Consider the following 19,805-nt stretch of genomic DNA (forward strand, 5'->3'; position numbering starts at 1 on the left):
TGCAAAATTCAGATGCAGAGCCAAACTTCCCTACAGTTTAAAGGTGCTTGGATTCAGGTTTTTGTTTTGTCCAGATGCAGGGAGACAGGGGTCTGCCACGAAGTTCTGAGCCAGAAATGAATCTTCCCTAGAGGCCAGGGGACAGACTTAGGAACCAAACCAAAGGCCCCAATCCTATCTTTTCTTTCAATGCAAGTATTTGATCTGGATGAAGTTATGGTGCTTGGATTTAGGTTGATTACATCACTTGTTATACAAAAAGCACTGTTGTTCTCAGAATTGATTAAAATAAGCAAAGGTTCAGTTCCGCCCTATCAAAGCTGCACCAAGGGGCTTAAGCTAGTCACACAACATTCTTCATAAACATAAGGAGCTCAGCTTTCAATGTGCCACAGAGGAGATATGTGCTTCAGCTGGTATTCTTAATGGGGACAGAAAAATAGGCAGGAAGAGGTGTGGGAAGCTTTCAAGATGACTAATTGCTGTTTGCAGCTGCAGACGGACGTGTTTAATTAGCTGGTAGTTGCATGCATGTAAATTTGGTTATCTGTCGTAAGAGGCCAGATGTTTTCGTCCACCATTCAAATTGGAGCAAAGAAGAGAAAGAAGGGTCAGAAAGCAGAAAAAAAATATGGGAAAGTGACAGCTTTTCACACCATCCTTCTTCCCCTCCCTCACCTCCATGCTCTGGGATCCCTTCTGAGTGAACACCATTGTGTTGCAGGGGAGTGTCTGGCCACGGAAGAGGTGGAGCCACAGCGAATCAGTTCTGTGCAGCTCCCCTGACAACCTGATGCTGGGAAAACTGGCAGGAATGAATGCTGCTCAGTAACAGGAGGACATGTACAGGGAGGTTGTTGGGGGACACGGGAAGCAGTATAGACGCACAGAATCAGAACCTAATTTTTGCACAGATTCTCTGTGTTGCAAGGTTTGATAGCTGGGCCCCTTGCTGCCTCCATGTAGCTTGAACTTATTGCCTCTAGAGAGGAGCATGTGTCCGTTGCAGAGTTTTTTAACTACTTTATCCTCTCCATGGGTTTTTCCATGGGAGGCCAAGAGGCCCTTCTGGACTAAACAAAATGTTCTTTATTTTGACTCTTCATAACAAAGTCACTTTATATCTATTCCTCAAAAATATTATTATAGTGTTCTCTCAATTTCCAGAAAAAGAACCAAAATCCTTACCTGTGTAAATCAGCATTGCTCTGAGATTCAGGCCCACGATCTCTTTGATGGCATTTCAGGCTACTGTGGGAGGGTTTAACCTTTTCATTCCTTTTTAATTAATTCATGGTGAAGATTAGCAGCAATTTTTCCTGGTGCTTGGTTTTTGGTCTCAATACACATGAATAGTTTGGAATCACTTTTCCCCCCAAGAATGCCAAAGGGCCAAATGTCTCCTTTAGCGACTGCTTGCGAACAGATGCCTCCTCTAGCAAGAGAATGTGAAGTTACAAGAATTGAACATTCAAAATGTTTCCACTTATGGCCTGATTGTGCTCTCACAGCAGTGTAAATCAGAAGTAACTCCACTGAAATCATTGGACCATGGTCTCCGCTAGTGTAAATCAGTGTAGCTGTCAAAGTCTTTACCCTTGGCTGATTTTCACTGGCTGAGGATCTGGCCCCCTGGGTAAGGTAGTGGTCCTGTGGAAAAAAGAGTATGTCATCATGTAATTACAGATTTTTTCCGAATGCCTCGGTACAAGGGAGCTGAATTCAGATTGCCCAGGCAACCTTAATTCTGGCATTTCCTAACTTTCGCGTGCTTCACTTTGCAACTTTAATAATGGACTTTTAATGTAGTTTTTGGGTTTGTATGACAATCTGACCTGGGATGCAGCCTTCAGTGAAAGATGGCTGAGTCTATCGTTCTGTTCTGCATTTGTACAATGGGGTTTTGGTCTATGACTAGGGCTCCTAGGCGCTATGATAATACAAATAAATAATAATAGTCCTAGAAAATGATTTAAGGGCCTGATGATCCCCCTCTCCCTTACACTAGTTTTATATTGGTGTATGGGAGAGGAGACTCAGGGTCCTTGACTGTTTTACGCTGGTGGAGAGCCTCTGAAATCAGTGTAGTTATTACTGGCTCACAACAGTGTGAGTGAGAGGAGAATTAGGGCCTCGATGGTTATGAGCGCATTTGGGACCTTGCTGGAATGCTGAGAAGACTATTCAGTGTGACGTTTTTTGCTATTATTAATGATTTTTTATTATTTATACAGTACCACAAGTGTACTGGCTTTGCTTTAAAGACTGAAAGTGACAGGTCACATGGAGTTTACAGTCTAAATTAGACATACCACAGTGGGGCTATAAGGGAAGACAAACAATGGGTGGAGGTAGGGGGCACAGCTAGTGAATTGATTCAACAGTGAAGCTTATGAGACTGTTACACACACTACATGTAAGTTCCTCCCATATACTGAGTTTGTTTGCTTATATCTGAACATCTAAGTACAATCAGGAAGAGAGCAGGGAGGGTGTCAGCAGTGGAAGGCTATCCAGGAAGTAATGGGTTTTGAGGGAGGTTTTGATGAAGGAGAATGAGGCAACTTTGCACACAGGGAGGTGGCAGTTCTTACAGAAATAAGGGGTGCTATGGAATTGCTTGTGGGAGACCAGAGATGCATCAAAGTGAGCGGAACTGGCAAATGATGTGCACGTGTGGAGGATCCAGCGATGGTCTGTGGGCAGGGGGAGAGGTGTAGAGAGCCTTAAGGGTGAAGACGAGAGACGGAATTTGATGTGGAAGGAAATAGGAAGCCAGGGCAGGGACTCAAGGTGGGAGGGCAAGACAGGATGCTGGTTAAGAAAACTGATTTTAACAGTAGGGTGTTGGACAGAATTGGGAAGCTGAAGAGGAGGTTGCAGGTTTCAGTGTTCAGAGTAGCAGCCGTGTTAGTCTGTATCCGCAAAACGAAAAGGAGGACTTGTGGCACCTCAGAGACTAACCAATTTATTTGAGCATAAAATAAATTTGTTAGTCTCTAAGGTGCCACAAGTCCTCCTTTTCTTTTTGAGGTTTCAGTGTGATTGTTATATTAGCTGTATCACATTTGCTTCTTGTTCCATCCTCTTTACTGGGAAGATGGGATGCTGGTATGTTGTTTTACTGGCTGTTGTATTTTCATATTTGCCTCTCCCTAGCCTCCAAGCCAGGTACTGAAGGGCTCTCTACTCAACCTGCTTCTTGTCTCTCTTTTGCCAACAGCAGCCTTTTACTTGTTTAGCCAGTGCATGGGTTTAACCAATGTAAGAATTGTGTTTCTGTAAGAATAGTCATATTTGCTATATGGAGACCGTGTTCCACTCTCTTATATACGGCAGTTTTATTTTTCAATACTGTATGTGTAACTGGAAGGAGGATGGGCAGATACCATAGAATAGTTATTTAGAAAATATGTATTTTTTTAAAAAAATATCCATAAAGAGCCTGATTCAAATTCAATTGAATTCAGCAGGTCTTTCCGTTGTCTTCAGTGGACTTTGGATCGGGCCCACACATTGTCCTGGAGAATTGCAGAGGGCTTGGTATGAGTGCCTTAGTAATGTTCATAATTATAATGACATTACTAAACTTGGGCTGGATTGTTATCAAGTACTTGGGGGAGGGATAGCTCAGTGGTTTGAGCATTGGCCTGCTATAAACCCGGGGTTGTGAGTTCAATCCTTGAGGGGGCCATTGGGGGATCTGGGGCAAAAATTGGGGATTGGTCCTGCTTTGAGCAGGGGGTTGGACTAGATGACCTCCTGAGGTCCCTTCCAACCCGGATATTCTATGATTCTATGATACTGCATGTGGCCAACTTTTGATCAGAGAATAGGATTCAATCATTCTTGACTTATATAAAATAAATACAAATTTGCGGGGGTGTTTTTACACCTAAATGAATTCCTCGCAGAATTTAAACAAAAGTAATTTTTTCAGTACATAATTTCTACTGTTGGTGAGCTGGAGCTATTCAAATGAACAAACCCTCATTTTCGGGAAAGAAGATGGTTTCCATTTGGGAAAGCTCAGAATATTTCATACACAGATCAGGTGTAATATATGATCTGTAACTCACTGTTTAGTACCTGAATTTCTTCTTGTAATCAGATTTTTTAAAATTACCAGCATAATCTAATCAGAAACAGATTTCTTTGTAAAGTAGGGCTTGCCCAGTGACTGTTGGGATCTAAACTCTAAAGGATTTTCAGCAGGTGTTTATCAGCCCATTTTTTTTTATTTGTGTTTAGGTGCATATATCCAAGCTCTTGATTGTTTTACTTGTTGGCACAAGTTGCCAGACAATCTTATACTATGGGATGACCAGTCAACTATGAGAACAACATGACTGAAGAAATGATGAAAAACAGAACTGACTTTGCAACACGACAATACATATTAGGGCCTGTCAGCTTTTAAAGTAACACTTACAAATCACTAGAGCTTACTCAATAAATCTTTCTAAATATATTTCCAGTCAGCACTAGAACTAGCCCTGGTTAAATGAAACCAATTGCCAGGGGATTGGAATTCAAGATCTGCCTTGGTTTGTGATACTAAATCTCAACTATGCAAAACTAGGAATTACTTTGAGGACATTCTATGGCCTGTGCTACACAGGAGGTCAGACTAGATGATCACAATAGTCCCCCCGGCCTTAGAATTTATGAAAAACAAGAGCTTGCCCTTTCTGGGCTGTGGGGAGGAGGATTAGACTGACTCATCACTACTTTGTGAGTCAGGGAGAATCTGCTGCGGGGAGCAGTTTGGCAGATAGGAATTATGGGAATACTGCTGGGGAATTGTTGGAGAATTTTTCCATATCTTTTATTGTTTTTCCTTTCCTGCACTGGGAAATGTTAATGCCAACTACGGTTGTAAAATAACTGCACTTTTCAATACTTTTGGCTAACTTACCCATTGGAAAGCTACTTGAACGGTGTGGAGACACATCCGATATAAATACCATCTAGCTGCTGCTTGCTCTCTGCTGAAATAGCTTAAGGGTTGTTAGACCACCTCCAGGGGTGTGATACAGGTGGATCCATGCAGCACCATATCCTTGAGTCCCTGTCACAGCTCATCCTCTGTGCAGTTTCCTCACGCTCTGTTCACCCCTCACCCCCCACTACAGAGCAGCAGAACTACCCTGGCTATGCTGCTACAGAACCCTCCATAAGGGCAAAGAGAGGGCTGGCTTTGCCCCTAACAGAATAGCCACAGAAAAGCAGTGACACACAGATTTGGTATAATGGAGGTTTTTTGGTTTGATTTTCAAACACAAGCATTGAAGCCACAAGATTTTTTAGGAAATTAATGCTCAAATCCATAAGGGCCCTCTTGCTAGGCAGCATGTTTTACTACCCATACTGCATGTTGTGCCAAACACACAAACATAGACAGGGTTGCTGAATCTTGGGCTGGAGGCACTGGACACATCGTGGAGATGAACCCCACAGGCTGTGGGAGCTGAGGTTTGTTTCTACTGCTCTCTTATGCCACCTCGTGGCTGACTTTAGGAACAACATAAGAGCTTCCAAAGAGACTCGCCTAGCCTTGGAAGATGCAGAGCGAGTGCAGTTTTCAGACAAAGATAGGGGCTCTACACTGGGGATGGGAAGTGGACTAAAATAGGGTGAAAATGCTGGGCTTGAATGAATGCGGTAATTGAAGCCTTACAACATCTACTCAGCCCAGCCCCACATCCATAATAATGCAAACAGGGTTCTGTGGGGTAAGGGATCCTGGTCAGACAAACTTGAATGTCAAACTAAGGATTTTCTTGGTTTTAGTGTTGCAGTTCGTGCTGAATAAGTGATAGTGTGCTCGATACTTCAGTGTTAATAATTCGGTCTTGTCTTCATTTCATCAGGAAAAACAGAGCATCTACTGGTTCTGAAAGCCACAGGAAAAGTTATCCTAATCAGAAGTGTTTCATATCTAAATTCTGTGGACCAGAAACAATGGGCCCAGTCCCACTTACTCGGGCAAGCTGTCTCCTTGAAGTTAATGGGCTTACTCACATAAACCAAGCAGGATTTGGCCGTGGTGAAAAACAAGTTAAGGAAAAAGCTGTGTTAAAAGAATTTAGTCTTTACAACCAAATAAGAATATGGAAGTCTTAAAAAGAGCATATTGCATTTATTGGCCCCAGAACTCTTAACACAGCAACAATCTCCCAGAGTTCCACTCTTTAAAGTGCTTCAGACTCCATTTATATTATTATTTTTAACATTAATGTACACTTCAGTATAAACACTGTTCATCAACCCAAAGAAATGTATATATTTTTATAAAATTATTTATATTAGGCCAGATTCTGTAGTCACTCTCACCAGTGTAAACTCAAAATAACTCCTGCTAAGTCAATGGAGTTATTTTAATGCTATACCAGGGAGGACGAAAGCAGCATTTGGCCCACTACGTGTATAAACAATACTATTTTATATTTTGTGTATATATCTCACACACCCAATGAATTACCCAGGAAAGCAATCAAATTTAATAAGGACTCTAACAAAGCCAACATTTTTAATTAGCTTTGGCACAGGCCACCCTTCCAGAAGATGCATTAACTTGTAAGCCGTTTTGAACATCATAATAGACAAGAGTAACACAGTGATCACGGAAGGAGAACCCATATTGCAGTAATTCATACAGTACATCAGAAGACCCAACCCAACGAGGGTACAAATAATTCCCTTATTATGTAATGGCAAAGTTATTTGGCAGGGCATCCAGTCAAGCTGACTGCACCATGAACCTCTGAAATTTTGCTGACAGAGACAGGTTTGTCATTTATTTTAATGTTCTGTAGACAGCCAAGGAACGAGTCCCGAACAGGAAGCCACGGTGTTTCCAAATTTGCTGTAAAGACAAGGAAGAAAGAGCAGCTAAATAATATGAGCTGTTTTGTAAAGCACTGAATACAACAGGCTGGTGGCTTTAAAATGTTCCCTTTGATATCTCTGATTATTGAGAGGATTGGATAGTCTTTGCTTTCAGAATGTAATATGATACCAACATTCCACGTTCAACTAAACTACTTTACTATGGTAAATAAAATAATTAAAAAAATTATTGCACATTTTATCATGTTTTGCTGTTGATATGAACTGGGTGAAACCTTGCTATGGGTTGAGTTAAAACCTCAGTGAGATTGATGGGTGTGAATGCACCCTTCAGTTAACATAACTGGAAGGATACATTCATCTCAAGCCCTCACCTATGACAAAAGGAGTATGTGAACCTTCTCAGGAGTTTTGGACTATATGGGTGGAGTGGCTTTTTGTGAGCATTGTTTTGGTGGGGGGCGGGGAGAGGGGGTTTGGTGGACACATGAAAGTTATATTGGCATAGCTACATAAGTTGAGGTATGAAAAAAACTACTCCCCTGACTGATGTAGCTATGCCAACCTAAGCCCCAGTGTAGACATAGCTATGTCGACTGAAGAGTGCTTCTGTTGAGGTGGTTAATGTTGTTCAGGGAGGTGGTGTTCCCACACAGACAGAAAAATGCCTTCTAATGGCGTAGGCTGCATCTATGCTACAGGGCTATGCCAGCCTGTACTGTAGACATAGTGTGTGTGTGAGAGAGAGAGAGGAAGCACGCAAGACCCTGCCTACCTGACAAAAAATGATGAGATAATACAAGTTAAGTCTCCTGTCACCTGAGTGTTTTTTCCCTTATAGGAGGTGATATGGCCCGTAGTGTGTTTGATTTTTTTTCTTTCAAAAAAAGAAACAAAACACCAGGAGGAGCAACAAAACATTAACTTGAAGTAATATTACCTGGAACTCTTCCAAAATACAGCGGATGACCCACGTTAGCAGAAAGTGGGGCAGAGGATCCAATGGTGTAGTTGCTCTTTGCATCCACATCTAGGTGCACAATGTTCTGTTTCTGAGTTACTGTAAGGAATTTGGTAAATCAGTAACTTTGCTCCAGTCAAGCATCCACTAGCCATGACCTACTATTTTAAGAAGTGTTTGTCTTGCAGGAATGTGATTTTATAGGGGAAGTTTTATTTCATTATATTTCCAAGTCAAACTGACATATACCAAAATACCTATGGGGATGAGAAAGCGTTCAACGTCAAAGTCCAAAGGTTCTCTTCCCTACATGCAGTCTTAAATAATTAAAACCTGTTATTATTCTAAAGGGTGTTCTTAGAAAAAACAGCAATGGAATTATTTAGTGTATAAAAGGTTAGGCATTAGATTTGGGCTGCGGCAGTTTTTTTTGTTCTTCCCACCCCTTTCAGTTTCAGAAGAGCAGGCAAGAGGATACAGTACCTGCTATGGAGTGCCACTGTCCATCACATAGAGACTGCTGAGGAGTGACGGATGTCTGGAACTCTGCAGCACCATTATTTCCAGAGGCAGTGAGCTGTAAAACAGTCATTTTTCAAGTTACTAGGGAAAAGAAAGAAGTGACAAAAGAATATCCAACTCTCAACAATTTACTGAACTCACTGACTGGTGCATTTCACCAACACTTTAAAAGGCACAGTCAAAATATTTGCACTCCCAAACAGTCTTCCTTAAAGGAAGGTAGATTCCATTTAAAGAGTCCTAAGAGAGGATAGTATGTATTCTATACACACATAAATCCACCCCCTTGCCTCCTTCCCCAGGTTTCCTTCAACTCCCCTGAGACACCCTTCGCTATTGAACACGATACTAAAATAGAACTGCTGAGATTCTGCAGTGGGTATGTGCAGAAAGCTACGGAGAAACTACACAGGGAGCTGCACAGAGCAGTCGGTGCTCAATGGTTGCACTCTTCCTAGCAGCCTGGCAAAGGCTAAGGGAGAAGTGAGGGCACATGGTTCCATGATCCACTGGCCTAAACCCTGGTAGATTTTTGGAGGAGCAGAGTACCACAAGTGCTCCTTGTCCTGAGGAGAGGAGGGTTCTCTGACACTCCCCTTCACCCTGCACTGACTATCATGGAGCTGCCTGATGGAAGCCTGTGTGCATACAATGGAAGCTCCTCATACTGGTATGGTAGCAAATGTAAGGTTCACGCTCCACAGAGATGGTTATAAGACACTATCATGAAGTTTTTAAACGTATTTTTAATTTGGTTTTCTTTTGTACGAAGTTAGTTTTGTGTTCAAAGTAAGGTGTCTCTCTTCTTAGTTATGGTAATACAGTTCAAACAGAAATAAACCCCACACTCACCTTTCCTGCTTCCATGTAAACAGTTAAATAGTTGCCTTGTTTGTTTCCAGTATGGAGTAGGACTCCTGTTAGGCTTCTCACACGAATGTTAAATATGATCTTAAATTCCAAACCCATCACAAAAGAGTTATCTGCAGGTGTGAGAAGGGGAGGAGGGAGAATAATTAGAACAGCACATTAAAAAGGGGAAAAGTATCACCTATATATACACACACACAACATGGAGCTATATCTGTCTGATATAATAAACTGATAGCTATATGACTATGTCTCTATCCATCTATGTGGATTATAGAATAAAGACATAGCTCACATAGCGATTGCTACACTACTTACCAATGACGATATATCCCCCTTCATTAAAGAAATATATCCCAGGCTCCAAAGAGCCATCCAAACATGGAGGGACCCCAGTGTTCCGATGAGGAGTATTCATGAGCTTTCCATTCATTTTAAAATTTCTCAGGCAACCTACAAAACTCTTTCTTGGTATATTCTGAAAACATATTTAAAAACATGAATAAATAATAATAATAATAAATTAATAATAATATAACAATAAATTAGAGCATGCTGGCTTTTATTTTAATAACAGATCAGCCAAGCAGTTCTTTAGCATTGTTTGATGGCAGAAAACCCAAGTATGAAATGCACCTAAAGACTGTCCCTGGTACAGTGAAAATGTGTACTATGTCATGAAAGAAATGCCAGTAAACTATGAAAGAGTCAAGCGTGCTAGAAATGTTGAAATCTTGAAAGGGTTATTGCAAAATCTTATTTGTAGAATAGCTGTTTTCCAATGATACATCCAAATGTTGACAATCTAACAGTCTAATTCTGATTTCAAATACTAAGCACTCACCCACCCCCAAACAGCTATTGTGTAGTGATGCACATACCTAACAGGTCATTTTTAAAGATAACAGAGGTAATGCATATCTAAGATTAGAATCAGGTTCTACAACTATAATCCCTCCTAAAATCATAGTGATTAGTAAGTGGGAATCCCTCCATCTGGTACTGAATACTACTAAATCTAGTTTAGCTGGAGACACCTTAAGGATCTGCTGAAGTGAATGCTCTAAGGGGAAAGGGTGCTCTTGGAGAAAAGAGGAATTTGACTTTTGCAGGTAAAGGGGAATCAGGAGCAGCACATGGCTGCAATCAATTTATAGAGTAAAGTGCTGATAATTTATGTCAAGCTGAAGGCTGGGCACACAGTTGGGGAAGGGGTGTGTGTCTATAATTAGGAATTTGTGGACACTACGTATAGATGGCCTTAGTAATCTAAATCCCTCTCATCATGACTGCCCTTTACAATACTTCAGTGTCTTCATCTGCAGTGCAATGAAAAAAAACACCCCCAAATCTCCATGATTTACCTGTACTTTCAGGGATGGAAGCCCACCCAGATAGACTGGTGGCTTAGTGCTGAAGGTGGAATTACTTGCCAGTTTTCCTTCCCTGGCCCTCAGACCATCAATAATAAGATGGCCATTCTTCCCATCCATATTGAATACCACCTTTGTGGGGGAAAAGCATAATTACCATTAGACACATTGGGTAGAATTTCAAAATCACTTATGTGAGGTAGAAGCACAAGTCCCAATGAAAGTCAATGGAACTTGTGCTCCTAAATCATTTTGGTACTTCTGAAAACTCTAACCATCAAGTTATAGACAGTATAGTCCTAAAATCAGCATGCATTTTTGAGGCTCACTTGAAACTAGCAAAAATAAAAAGAAAGTAGGTGGGCAAAATGTTTTTTCAAATACCTTATCGTTCAAAAACTAGGAGTATTTTGCACAGCATCAGTTATCCAGGTTCCTTGTTTTTCATTACTCCGGTATATAACCAGAGTAATTCCACTGACTTTCTAGATGCCTACGGGCATCAGAATAACGCCTTAAACCATAATGTCTCTATCCTACAGACACATACTACCTACCTTAATGTTCCCTTTTTTGGGGAACTTTCCTAAAGTAATACAAGTATTGTCACAATCCTAACTGCATTAGAACTAGGCCACTGCCGTGAGACTTTTGACAACGAAGACCTGTCATCCACACGAACCTTCAGCAATATGAACTAGCTCCACAAGGTTGAGGTGAATATACTCCCGGCATTTTAAAATGCTGAGCACTTACGGCTGTGCATATTAAGTGCTGGGTCATGTTTTGCAATGGTTCACACAGTTAATTTTGTCCTAAATGTCATAATACTTACAGTATGCCACTGCCCATCATTGTATTTTGCTTTGCTTTTGATTTTAATTTTCTTTCCTCCAGCACCAAATGAAAAGACAAAACGACCCTTTGAAATGTAAAGAGCTATATAAGAGCTCTCAGGCTTATTTCCCACAAAAAAAATCAGTCCTCCCGATGATGCAGTCCGTACGTCTACTGAAAAATGTGACCTTTAGTGGAAAGAGAGGAGCAGAGAAGACATTAAAACGTGGCCTTGTTCTGCTTACTGTCATACCTTTCCATAACCTTTAGAAAGATGCAAGGGGCCTGATTCTGCCAGTATAATACCAGTACATCAAAGTGAGATTACTATTAAGTATTTGAATGCTGATGATGTACTCAGTACTGTAGAGAATATAAAGTAGACAAGGCCAATGGGTATCTTCACTGTTCGGTAACCACTGAATTTAATTAAAAATCCTCTCTGAACAGAGGGGCAATATACTGTGTCCTGAATTCTAGTTTTGGCAAATGAAGAGAAGAAGCAACTTTGACAGAAAAGGACACTTCTGAAAAACCCGGTCATCAGTCTCCGAGAGTTCCATCCCAGAAACCAGTAACAGAAGCACCCAGTCTGGTCTTAATTGTTGGAATGTAGGGGGAGAGTTTTTGACCTACAAACACAAGTCAATTAATTTGTTAACACAATAGTGGCTTTTGGAATCATAATTATGTGTTACACCATTCACATTTCTGAATGTGGGCTGAAGTTGGCAGATTTAGATTCTTGGATTGTGCCTCAATGTGCACTAAATTCAAGCATCTCATTCAAGGCAACCTGTCCAGCTTTGTTCTGTAGAAACAATGATTGGGAGGAAAAGTTCTCTGTCAAGCCCCTAACAGAACAATCAGGGTGCACCCTATTACTCCCAAAGAGATGCACATGGGGAAATCATAACCCTTAGCACCTAAAGGCTTAAGATTCATTGGAGAATACAGCATTAGAAGTTAAGTGGAGAACTGTCACATTACCTGTCTGTCAGCGATGTCTGGGAAAGTGTATACAGCAAATGACTATTGGGAGTGTTGCCAAACTGATAAGCTCCACTGATGAAATTTAGCTGAGTAGGTAAAGCACAGCTCTTCTGGTCTAGCTGCACTTCGGCACCTGTCAGGGAAGCACGGTACTTTTTCTTCTGTAACTGCAAGGCAGAATTTAAATCTTTAATATGTATAACTGAGATAGTAATTCAATATACATATTTCATAGTTCCCATCAGAATCAGTCAACACCCTCCTTTGAATGGCTAAAGAACTTATCACTCTGGAGAGTTATATATTGAGCATGGGATAAGGAGAAGGGAGAGCTTGTTCCAGATGCTAGGTGGAAAAGGAATAACATCAGTTCCTCAGCCCTGCCAGCTCATGTGGTGGAGCCTAAGCCTGAGAATCAGTGTGGATTGGAGTTTATAGTAAACAAACATACCTTGAAAATCTTAGAGCTGTTAGGATCTGCTAATTCTTTCAGCAGCATTGGCTGGAGTGACTTGTACATCCTGCAGGCTCCCACGGATACACCAGTCTTCTCAGTATAATTGATTAGATTTTGAACTTGAGGGAGCTGACCTGTCCTAGAATAGGGAATAAACATGAGGAATGAGAATGAGCGCTATAGGAGACCACCCTTTATCATCTCTATTATTTAATGAAAACCACCATATATTCTAGAGCTGCATTGTTTGGACATATAGCCTTACAAGGTAGATCTACTCTTAGTGATAGTCTGTTCAAGGGACATCTACCAATTTTCACCTATCACAAGAGTATGATTTATATGAGTGATTGGCACAGGCAGATCCAGAATTACTGTTGTAAGAACTTCTATATTTTGTATTAGCATGTGATGTCACCAGGAAATCCCAACCACTTATACAGTAGGTGGCTTATAGAGTCCAGTGCTGCGCCTCTGGCAGCTTTAGCAGGCCAAGACTAAATAAAAGTATCAGCTGCTTCCTGGGGGGGGGGGGGGGGGAGGGGTGAGTGTGTGTGTGTGGCGGGGGGAATCCTTGAAGATGTTGCATGACCTACAGGGTGGGAAGTTTGTGAAACATGAAAGGAGTCTGTAGTCTGGAGCTCTTGCCTGAAACATCCCACCTCTGCTACAGTCCTACTGCTGAGGTAAGCCACTGCTGTTAAATCCTCAACTGAATTTAGGAGCCTACCAAAAACTACCCACTTGAAAAAATGCTGTTGCCATTGAGAAAAAGGAGCTGGAATACAGTAACTCTGGCAGTGTCACACCTTCTGGACTAGAGTAAGAAGGTGTTGCTGATTAGCGATAGAAGAGGATTGGTCAGGGCAAACCTACAGTCTTGCTAAATCAGCCACACTCCCACTCAACTGGATGCCCAAGTGTGAGGGCTAAAAAACTATCAGTTTGTTACTGTGCAACTCTGCCCTGTTGCCAGAAACACTTTTATACCAATCTTCTTTGTGCAAAGGCTAAATCAATGAGAATAAATGTACACATATGTAGGTTGTAAGGTTTAAGGAATCTCTCCAATTTTGGTAAATCACAGATGGACGGACAGGTTAGTATACATGTTGCACAACTTCACAATGCTAAGGCAAAGATTTAATGAAGATATATACAAACCAAAAATACAACATATTTTTTGTGAAACCACACACACTCATGCACATCCAAACACTCAATAGTCAGTAGAAACAAGCAGGCCCCAGCTGGGAGAATACCTGTGATAGGAATTAACTTAATGAAAGAAAACACTTAAGGTGAAATTTCTCTTCTAAATTGGGCTTGCAAAGATGTATTTACCACCAGGTGGATGTGGAGGGAAAAAACTGAGTAACAAATGGGTAACATAAACCAGCAATCAGGTCTTTTTACAAGTACCCCCATTTATTGATGTAATTATTTATTTTGCATATCCAAATGTTTCTTGCTCATGCAATTATCTGGCTGCACATGTATTTTTGATGACTATAATATAGGCAAAGATGTTTGAAAACTTTGGGCGTTGCAATATACGCATTCCAATATAATGAGGCTTTTAAACCAAACTTCTAGTGAAGGAATACAATTCAGAGTGATCTTCCAATACATCAAAAGATCAAACTCCATTAAATCTTATAAAAGTGATGAATTGGCCAAATACAGGAATGTATTTGTTGTGCAACAAGGTTATGCATTCAGCAAGGTTTCATGTATCTAGAAGAAATGCAGATTAGTGAGAAGCAATTCCAGTTACTCATAAAGGAAAACAGGACATTTCTCTCTTTACCCCAATGTCTGCTACTGCAAATACTCCCGAGTTAAGTACCTTTGTATAAAGACATTGGAGATGCAGCCTTCAAAATTATCACCACCCAATTTTATAGGTTGACTTAATTTTCTAGACATTCCTTGAGGTTCAACAACCATTGACACAGGCAGGTCATCAACCAGGAGCTTGACCCTGAAACAAGATGGATACAAATAAGAGTGAAAAATTTAGGAAAAACACACTACCAGCTAAATGAATTTTTTTTTAAAGAAAGATCTGACACACACATGCCTTCCAGTTACATTTTAATTCTGAATGTGTTTACAGGCCTGGTCTCCTATCACTTCCATGGGTTTTATACCCGTACTAGTTCACTACTTAACCATATTTAAAATGGTGCAGTACAGTTAGAATGAGAGCAGAACGTCACCTTACATTCTTTGGGTGAGATCGTGGCCTCAGTGAAGTCAACAGCACAACTTCCATTGACTTCAGTGGGGCCAGGATTCTATCACTTATGCCAAAAGGAAACAGAATTTGACAAGTTGGACACTGCTACTACAGAAAAACTCTGAACGTTATCATTAGACCAAGACTTTAATACAATCACAGGCTATCTTTCAAACCCCTCTTTTTTAGCCAGCACAAGTTTTTATATAACCCTACAGAGACCAGTGTGTTTTAGAAGTCATCTAATTTTCAGTAAATTAGATAAATTTTAGTAAATTGTCTCGTAATCTATATAGGAGATCAATATCGAGAAAATTAGGAGAGATATTACCCTTCCTCCTCAGGCCTGTAAAACAGCTACATTAGATAGGTTTGCAATTTACACTCAAAGATGTGAAGACTATGAGTGTGAGAAGCTGTCCAATGCTATGTCATGCCCAACCACAGAGAAAGACACGTAGTGCACAGAAAAGCAGATTCAAACCTTTTGGTTTGAAAGCTCAGACTACCAGTGTTGCTGTGAAGTATAGGAGCTGAACTGGAACTCAGCAGGTATTGACATGCAAATATACAGATCAAGAATCAGCCAATGCTTCAGAATGTCCATATCCACTGCTAGCACAATTCAGAATTTAGTTTTAACTATGTCCCGTTTTATAACCAAACATCAGGTCAAGAAAACATTCTACAATCTTCTCTTTCTAACCAAGGCTTGCATTCCATTCAAAAACCAAACACAGAACTGGACTTACATCCTGTCATCTTTGATTACTGACACATAATGCACTGAACCATCTTCATATTTCTTGCTGGATTGTTTTTCCTCATCTGTCATCTTTACGACTACAAAGCCGTCTCTCAGAAAGATGGTAAGAATATTAGGCTAAAAAAATAAAATAATCCTATAAAGTTATCATTAAATATAGGCAGCTTCAGGTTTTCCTGATATCACCATGAACCCAAGTCCCAATCGTAAGTCAGCGTGGCAGCATGCATTGCTCCCAAGAGTTCTTGGAATCCAACATGGCTCCATGGGAGGAAACCTTCCTTCCCACAAAACTGTTCTGGGCCACCCCAAAAGCTGTACCTCTCCCAGGGTAATCTCCCAAATCATACTACTCCAGAACCCCTGCAATTAACACAGCTCTGGAGAAGGGAAGAGACCTGCCAGCCTACACCAGACTTTGGGATGCAAAAAAATAAAAACGTTATTTAAACATTTTTTAACTGACTTTTACCAGAGGTAGGGATTGAACTCCCCACCTACTGAATGCCATTGTTTCCTCCAGAAGCACAAGCACACAGGAATTTCTTCTACACTCTGCCCCTCCAGTGGAGTCACTTCTCTCTGCACTTCATATTAGCAAGCAAGTCATTTAATCTCCCTTTATCTAAGCTTACCCATACTGTCTGAGTGCTGTGAATAGTCATGGTTGGAAAATGGGAACATTTTAAGGCAGTGGTTCTCAACCAGGGGTACGCGTACAGGAGATACATCTACTCACCTAGATATTTGCCTAGTATTACAACAGGCTACATGAAAGGCATTAGCAAAGTCAGTACAAACTAAAATTTCATACAGACATTTACTTGTTTATACTGCTCTATATACTATATCAATGTTTCTCAACCTGGGGGGGGGGTCATGATTTATTTTACAATTATATGGTAAAAATAAGAAAGTAAGCAATTTTTCAGTAATAGTGTGCTGTGATACTTTCATATCTTTATTTCTGAGTTTGTGAGCTAGTAGTTTTTAAATGAGGTGAAACTTGGGGTACACAAGACAAATCAGCCTCCTGTAAAGGTTGAGAACCACTGTTTTAAGGGAGAGTTTCCACCACAAAAGGTCTATTCTTTTCAATGAAAAATTTCAAAACTCAATTTTTTTGGACCAGATCTTATTGTGAGTAGAATTGGGCAGGAAACAGTTTTCCCATTCTGCAAGAAAGTGAGATTTTGAAAAATGTTCCTGTCCCAAACAGACATGAGTTTTCTTATCCAGAAACAAAAATGAATGTTTCATACCCATATATTGTAATTTAATAATGTTCCACTGGGTGCCAACGTATGAAAGCTAAATCCGACTTGGAAATTGCTGGGAAATGGGAAACCCTCAGCATTCAAACCCAGTATTCCATTCCTGGAGAAAGTTGCAGATCTCACAAGCTAAAAGGCAAAGAGATGATGAATTAGGTTTTCATGTATCACTTTTTTTACTGGACTGCCTAAGATAAGTCTCTCATTCTTTTATTCAAGCTAATATACACATGAATGGACTCTAACTGAAAACATATAACAGACAAATTGAGCGTACAGTACCTGAGTTTCCAAGTACAGAACAAGTATATATACTTTGTCGGCATCCATGGAGTTAATCTTGATTTGAACCAGTGTAAGTAAACTGAGGCCCATTTAGTATGATACACGGCTCTGCTCTGTTTACTGTCTATGTTATCAGAAAAGGCCAGATGATTTTATATTCAAAGACAAAAAGTAGGCAGGCAGGGTCGCTGTCCACATGAATGAACTTTGGCCTGGAATGAATACATTCAGATTTGAATCCCTTTCATTTATCCATTAGGCAGTGAGGCCAAGAGTGCTGTAGTGGCAGCAGACTCAACCTCAGTGGAAAGGGAGGAGGAGGAGTGACAAGAGTCTTTCAACAGGAAGTGACTACCACGATCAAACCAAGTGGCATACACAGAGTTGAAAGGGAGTCCCACCCAGTTGGCTGCAGCAGGAAGAATAGTGAAAAGGGCTCTGGAGATGGATTTGCACGTTTGAAGTTGTGACACCCCTGGGATGCAGACAAAAACTCAGAGGATCCATCGGGGTAGGAAAAGGAAGTAAGAGATGACTACCTATGCAGACCGCATACACAATATCACCCAATGCGTTCCGCAAAGCAGAGACAGCTACTGGTCCACTAGTCACATTTTTCAAGATCATTTAAGAATAAAAGTACATAACTTGAAAATCTGGAGAAATGCTAAAAGACTAGAAGAGTGCTAACGCTGTACCAGTATTCAAAAACTGCGAGCGGTATGACCTGAGTAACTATAGCCTGGTTAGCCTGACATCAGACCTAGGCAGGTCAATGGAAAAGCTGATACTGGATTCAATTGATAAATAATTGAAGTACAGAAATACAATTAAGGACAGTCAATATGATTTTATGGAAACAAAAGTCTGATCAAACAAACCTGATTCCATGCTTTCATGAGATTACAAGTTTGATTGATAAAGATAACTGCATAGATGTAATATATTTAGACTTTTGTAAGGCATTTGACTTAGTACTTCTGACATTCTGATTGAAAATTTAGAACTATGCAATATCACAGGTTAAATGGATTAAGAACTGGCTGACATCTCAAAAAGTAATTGTCAAAGGGGAATCATCACTGAGTGGGGTGTTTCTAGTGGGGTTCCTTAAGGTTCAATACTAATAGGCCCAACACTGTTCAACATTTTCATCAATGATCTGGAAGCAAATATAAAAATCACTGCTAATAATATTTGCAGATGACACAAAGATTGGCAGAGTGGTAAATAATCATGAGGCCAGAACAGTCATACACAGTGACCTGGGTAGCTTGGTAAGTTAGACATTCAGGAACAAGGAACACAAGCCATAACTAAAAATGGAGGGCTGCATCCTGGAAAGCAGTGATTATGAAAAGGATTTAGGGATCACAGTAGACAAACAACTAAGCATGACCTCCCAATATGATGCTGTAGCGAAAAGGGCTAATGTGATACTGGGTTGTATAAACACGGGGGTAGTGAAGAGGGGTAAAGAGGCGTCCACATTTTAAAAAAGATGCTGAAAAGTTGGAGAGGGTGCAGGAAAGAACTGTAAAGATGATTTAAGAGCTTGAGAAAATGCCTTACAGCAAGAGAATAAAAGAGCTCCATCTGTTTAATTTATCAAAAAGAAGATTGAAAGGAGACTTGATTACAGTGTGTAAGTACCTCCACAGGGAGTAAATACTGGGTACTAAAAAGGGCTCCTTAATCTAACAGAGAAAGGTATAACAAGAACCAATGGCTGGAAGTTGAAGTCAGACAAATTCAAATTAGAAATACAGCACAAATTTTTAACAGTGAAGGTAATCCATCATTGGAACAAACTATCAAGGGAAGTGGTGGATTCTCCATTTCTTGATGTCTTCAGATCAAGACCGGATGTCTTTCTGGAAGTTATGCTTTAGCCAAACACAAGGCTGGGTGAAAGTTAATGGCCTGTGATATACAGGAGGTCAGACTAGATGATTTAACCGTTCCTTCTATGAATCCGTGAACAACAAACATATTAAAAGCAACTTTGCAAATTACCTTCCAGTCATTGGAACACTTCCTACTGACACCAATGGTCTCAGTAAAAGTAACAGATGCAGTGACGGGGTTTTTTACATTCTTCATGCAGCCACGGAATGGAGATGTAGAGATATTAAAGCTGGTTTCAGAGAGAAAAATGTAACTTGTTACCTCAATCACACAATAGTACAACAGTCAGTCAATAGAATGATATGAAATAGAAAAATAAAATAGCAGATTCCAAGATGAATCCTTATTGCACACAAATTTTCACTGTCATGTCCTGTCACCCAATTAACAAAGAGCCAGATGATTTTCCACAACTCACAGTTTTTGACATATATATATACACATCACATACAACATACAGAATCT

General features: G+C 40.3%; 1 protein-coding gene across 7 annotated transcripts in view; it reads right to left on the reverse strand.

Moving 5' to 3' along the window:
* Positions 1-6,122: 6,122 nt before the first annotated feature.
* Positions 6,123-19,805, reverse strand: part of LAMA3 (laminin subunit alpha 3) — a 193,598-nt gene continuing 179,915 nt past the window's right edge. For 6 of the 7 annotated variants that reach the window (XM_075125273.1, XM_075125272.1, XM_075125271.1 and 3 more), the window contains 13 exons: positions 19,449-19,569; positions 17,136-17,276; positions 15,860-15,990; positions 14,715-14,849; positions 12,860-13,004; positions 12,406-12,575; positions 11,414-11,603; positions 10,570-10,710; positions 9,524-9,683; positions 9,188-9,318; positions 8,297-8,390; positions 7,793-7,912; positions 6,123-6,868 (listed from right to left, as the gene is read on the reverse strand). In XM_075125273.1, coding sequence (XP_074981374.1) covers positions 6,723-6,868; positions 7,793-7,912; positions 8,297-8,390; positions 9,188-9,318; positions 9,524-9,683; positions 10,570-10,710; positions 11,414-11,603; positions 12,406-12,575; positions 12,860-13,004; positions 14,715-14,849; positions 15,860-15,990; positions 17,136-17,276; positions 19,449-19,569 — 1,825 coding nt within the window. In that variant the 3' untranslated portion in view covers positions 6,123-6,722. Of the gene's footprint in view, positions 6,869-7,792; positions 7,913-8,296; positions 8,391-9,187; positions 9,319-9,523; positions 9,684-10,569; positions 10,711-11,413; positions 11,604-12,405; positions 12,576-12,859; positions 13,005-14,714; positions 14,850-15,859; positions 15,991-17,135; positions 17,277-19,448; positions 19,570-19,805 lie in introns of those variants that run through there. The other variant, XM_075125274.1, reaches the window with a different exon arrangement.

Source organism: Caretta caretta, chromosome 2 (assembly GCF_965140235.1).
Source record: "Caretta caretta isolate rCarCar2 chromosome 2, rCarCar1.hap1, whole genome shotgun sequence".
NCBI lineage: Eukaryota > Metazoa > Chordata > Testudines > Cheloniidae > Caretta > Caretta caretta.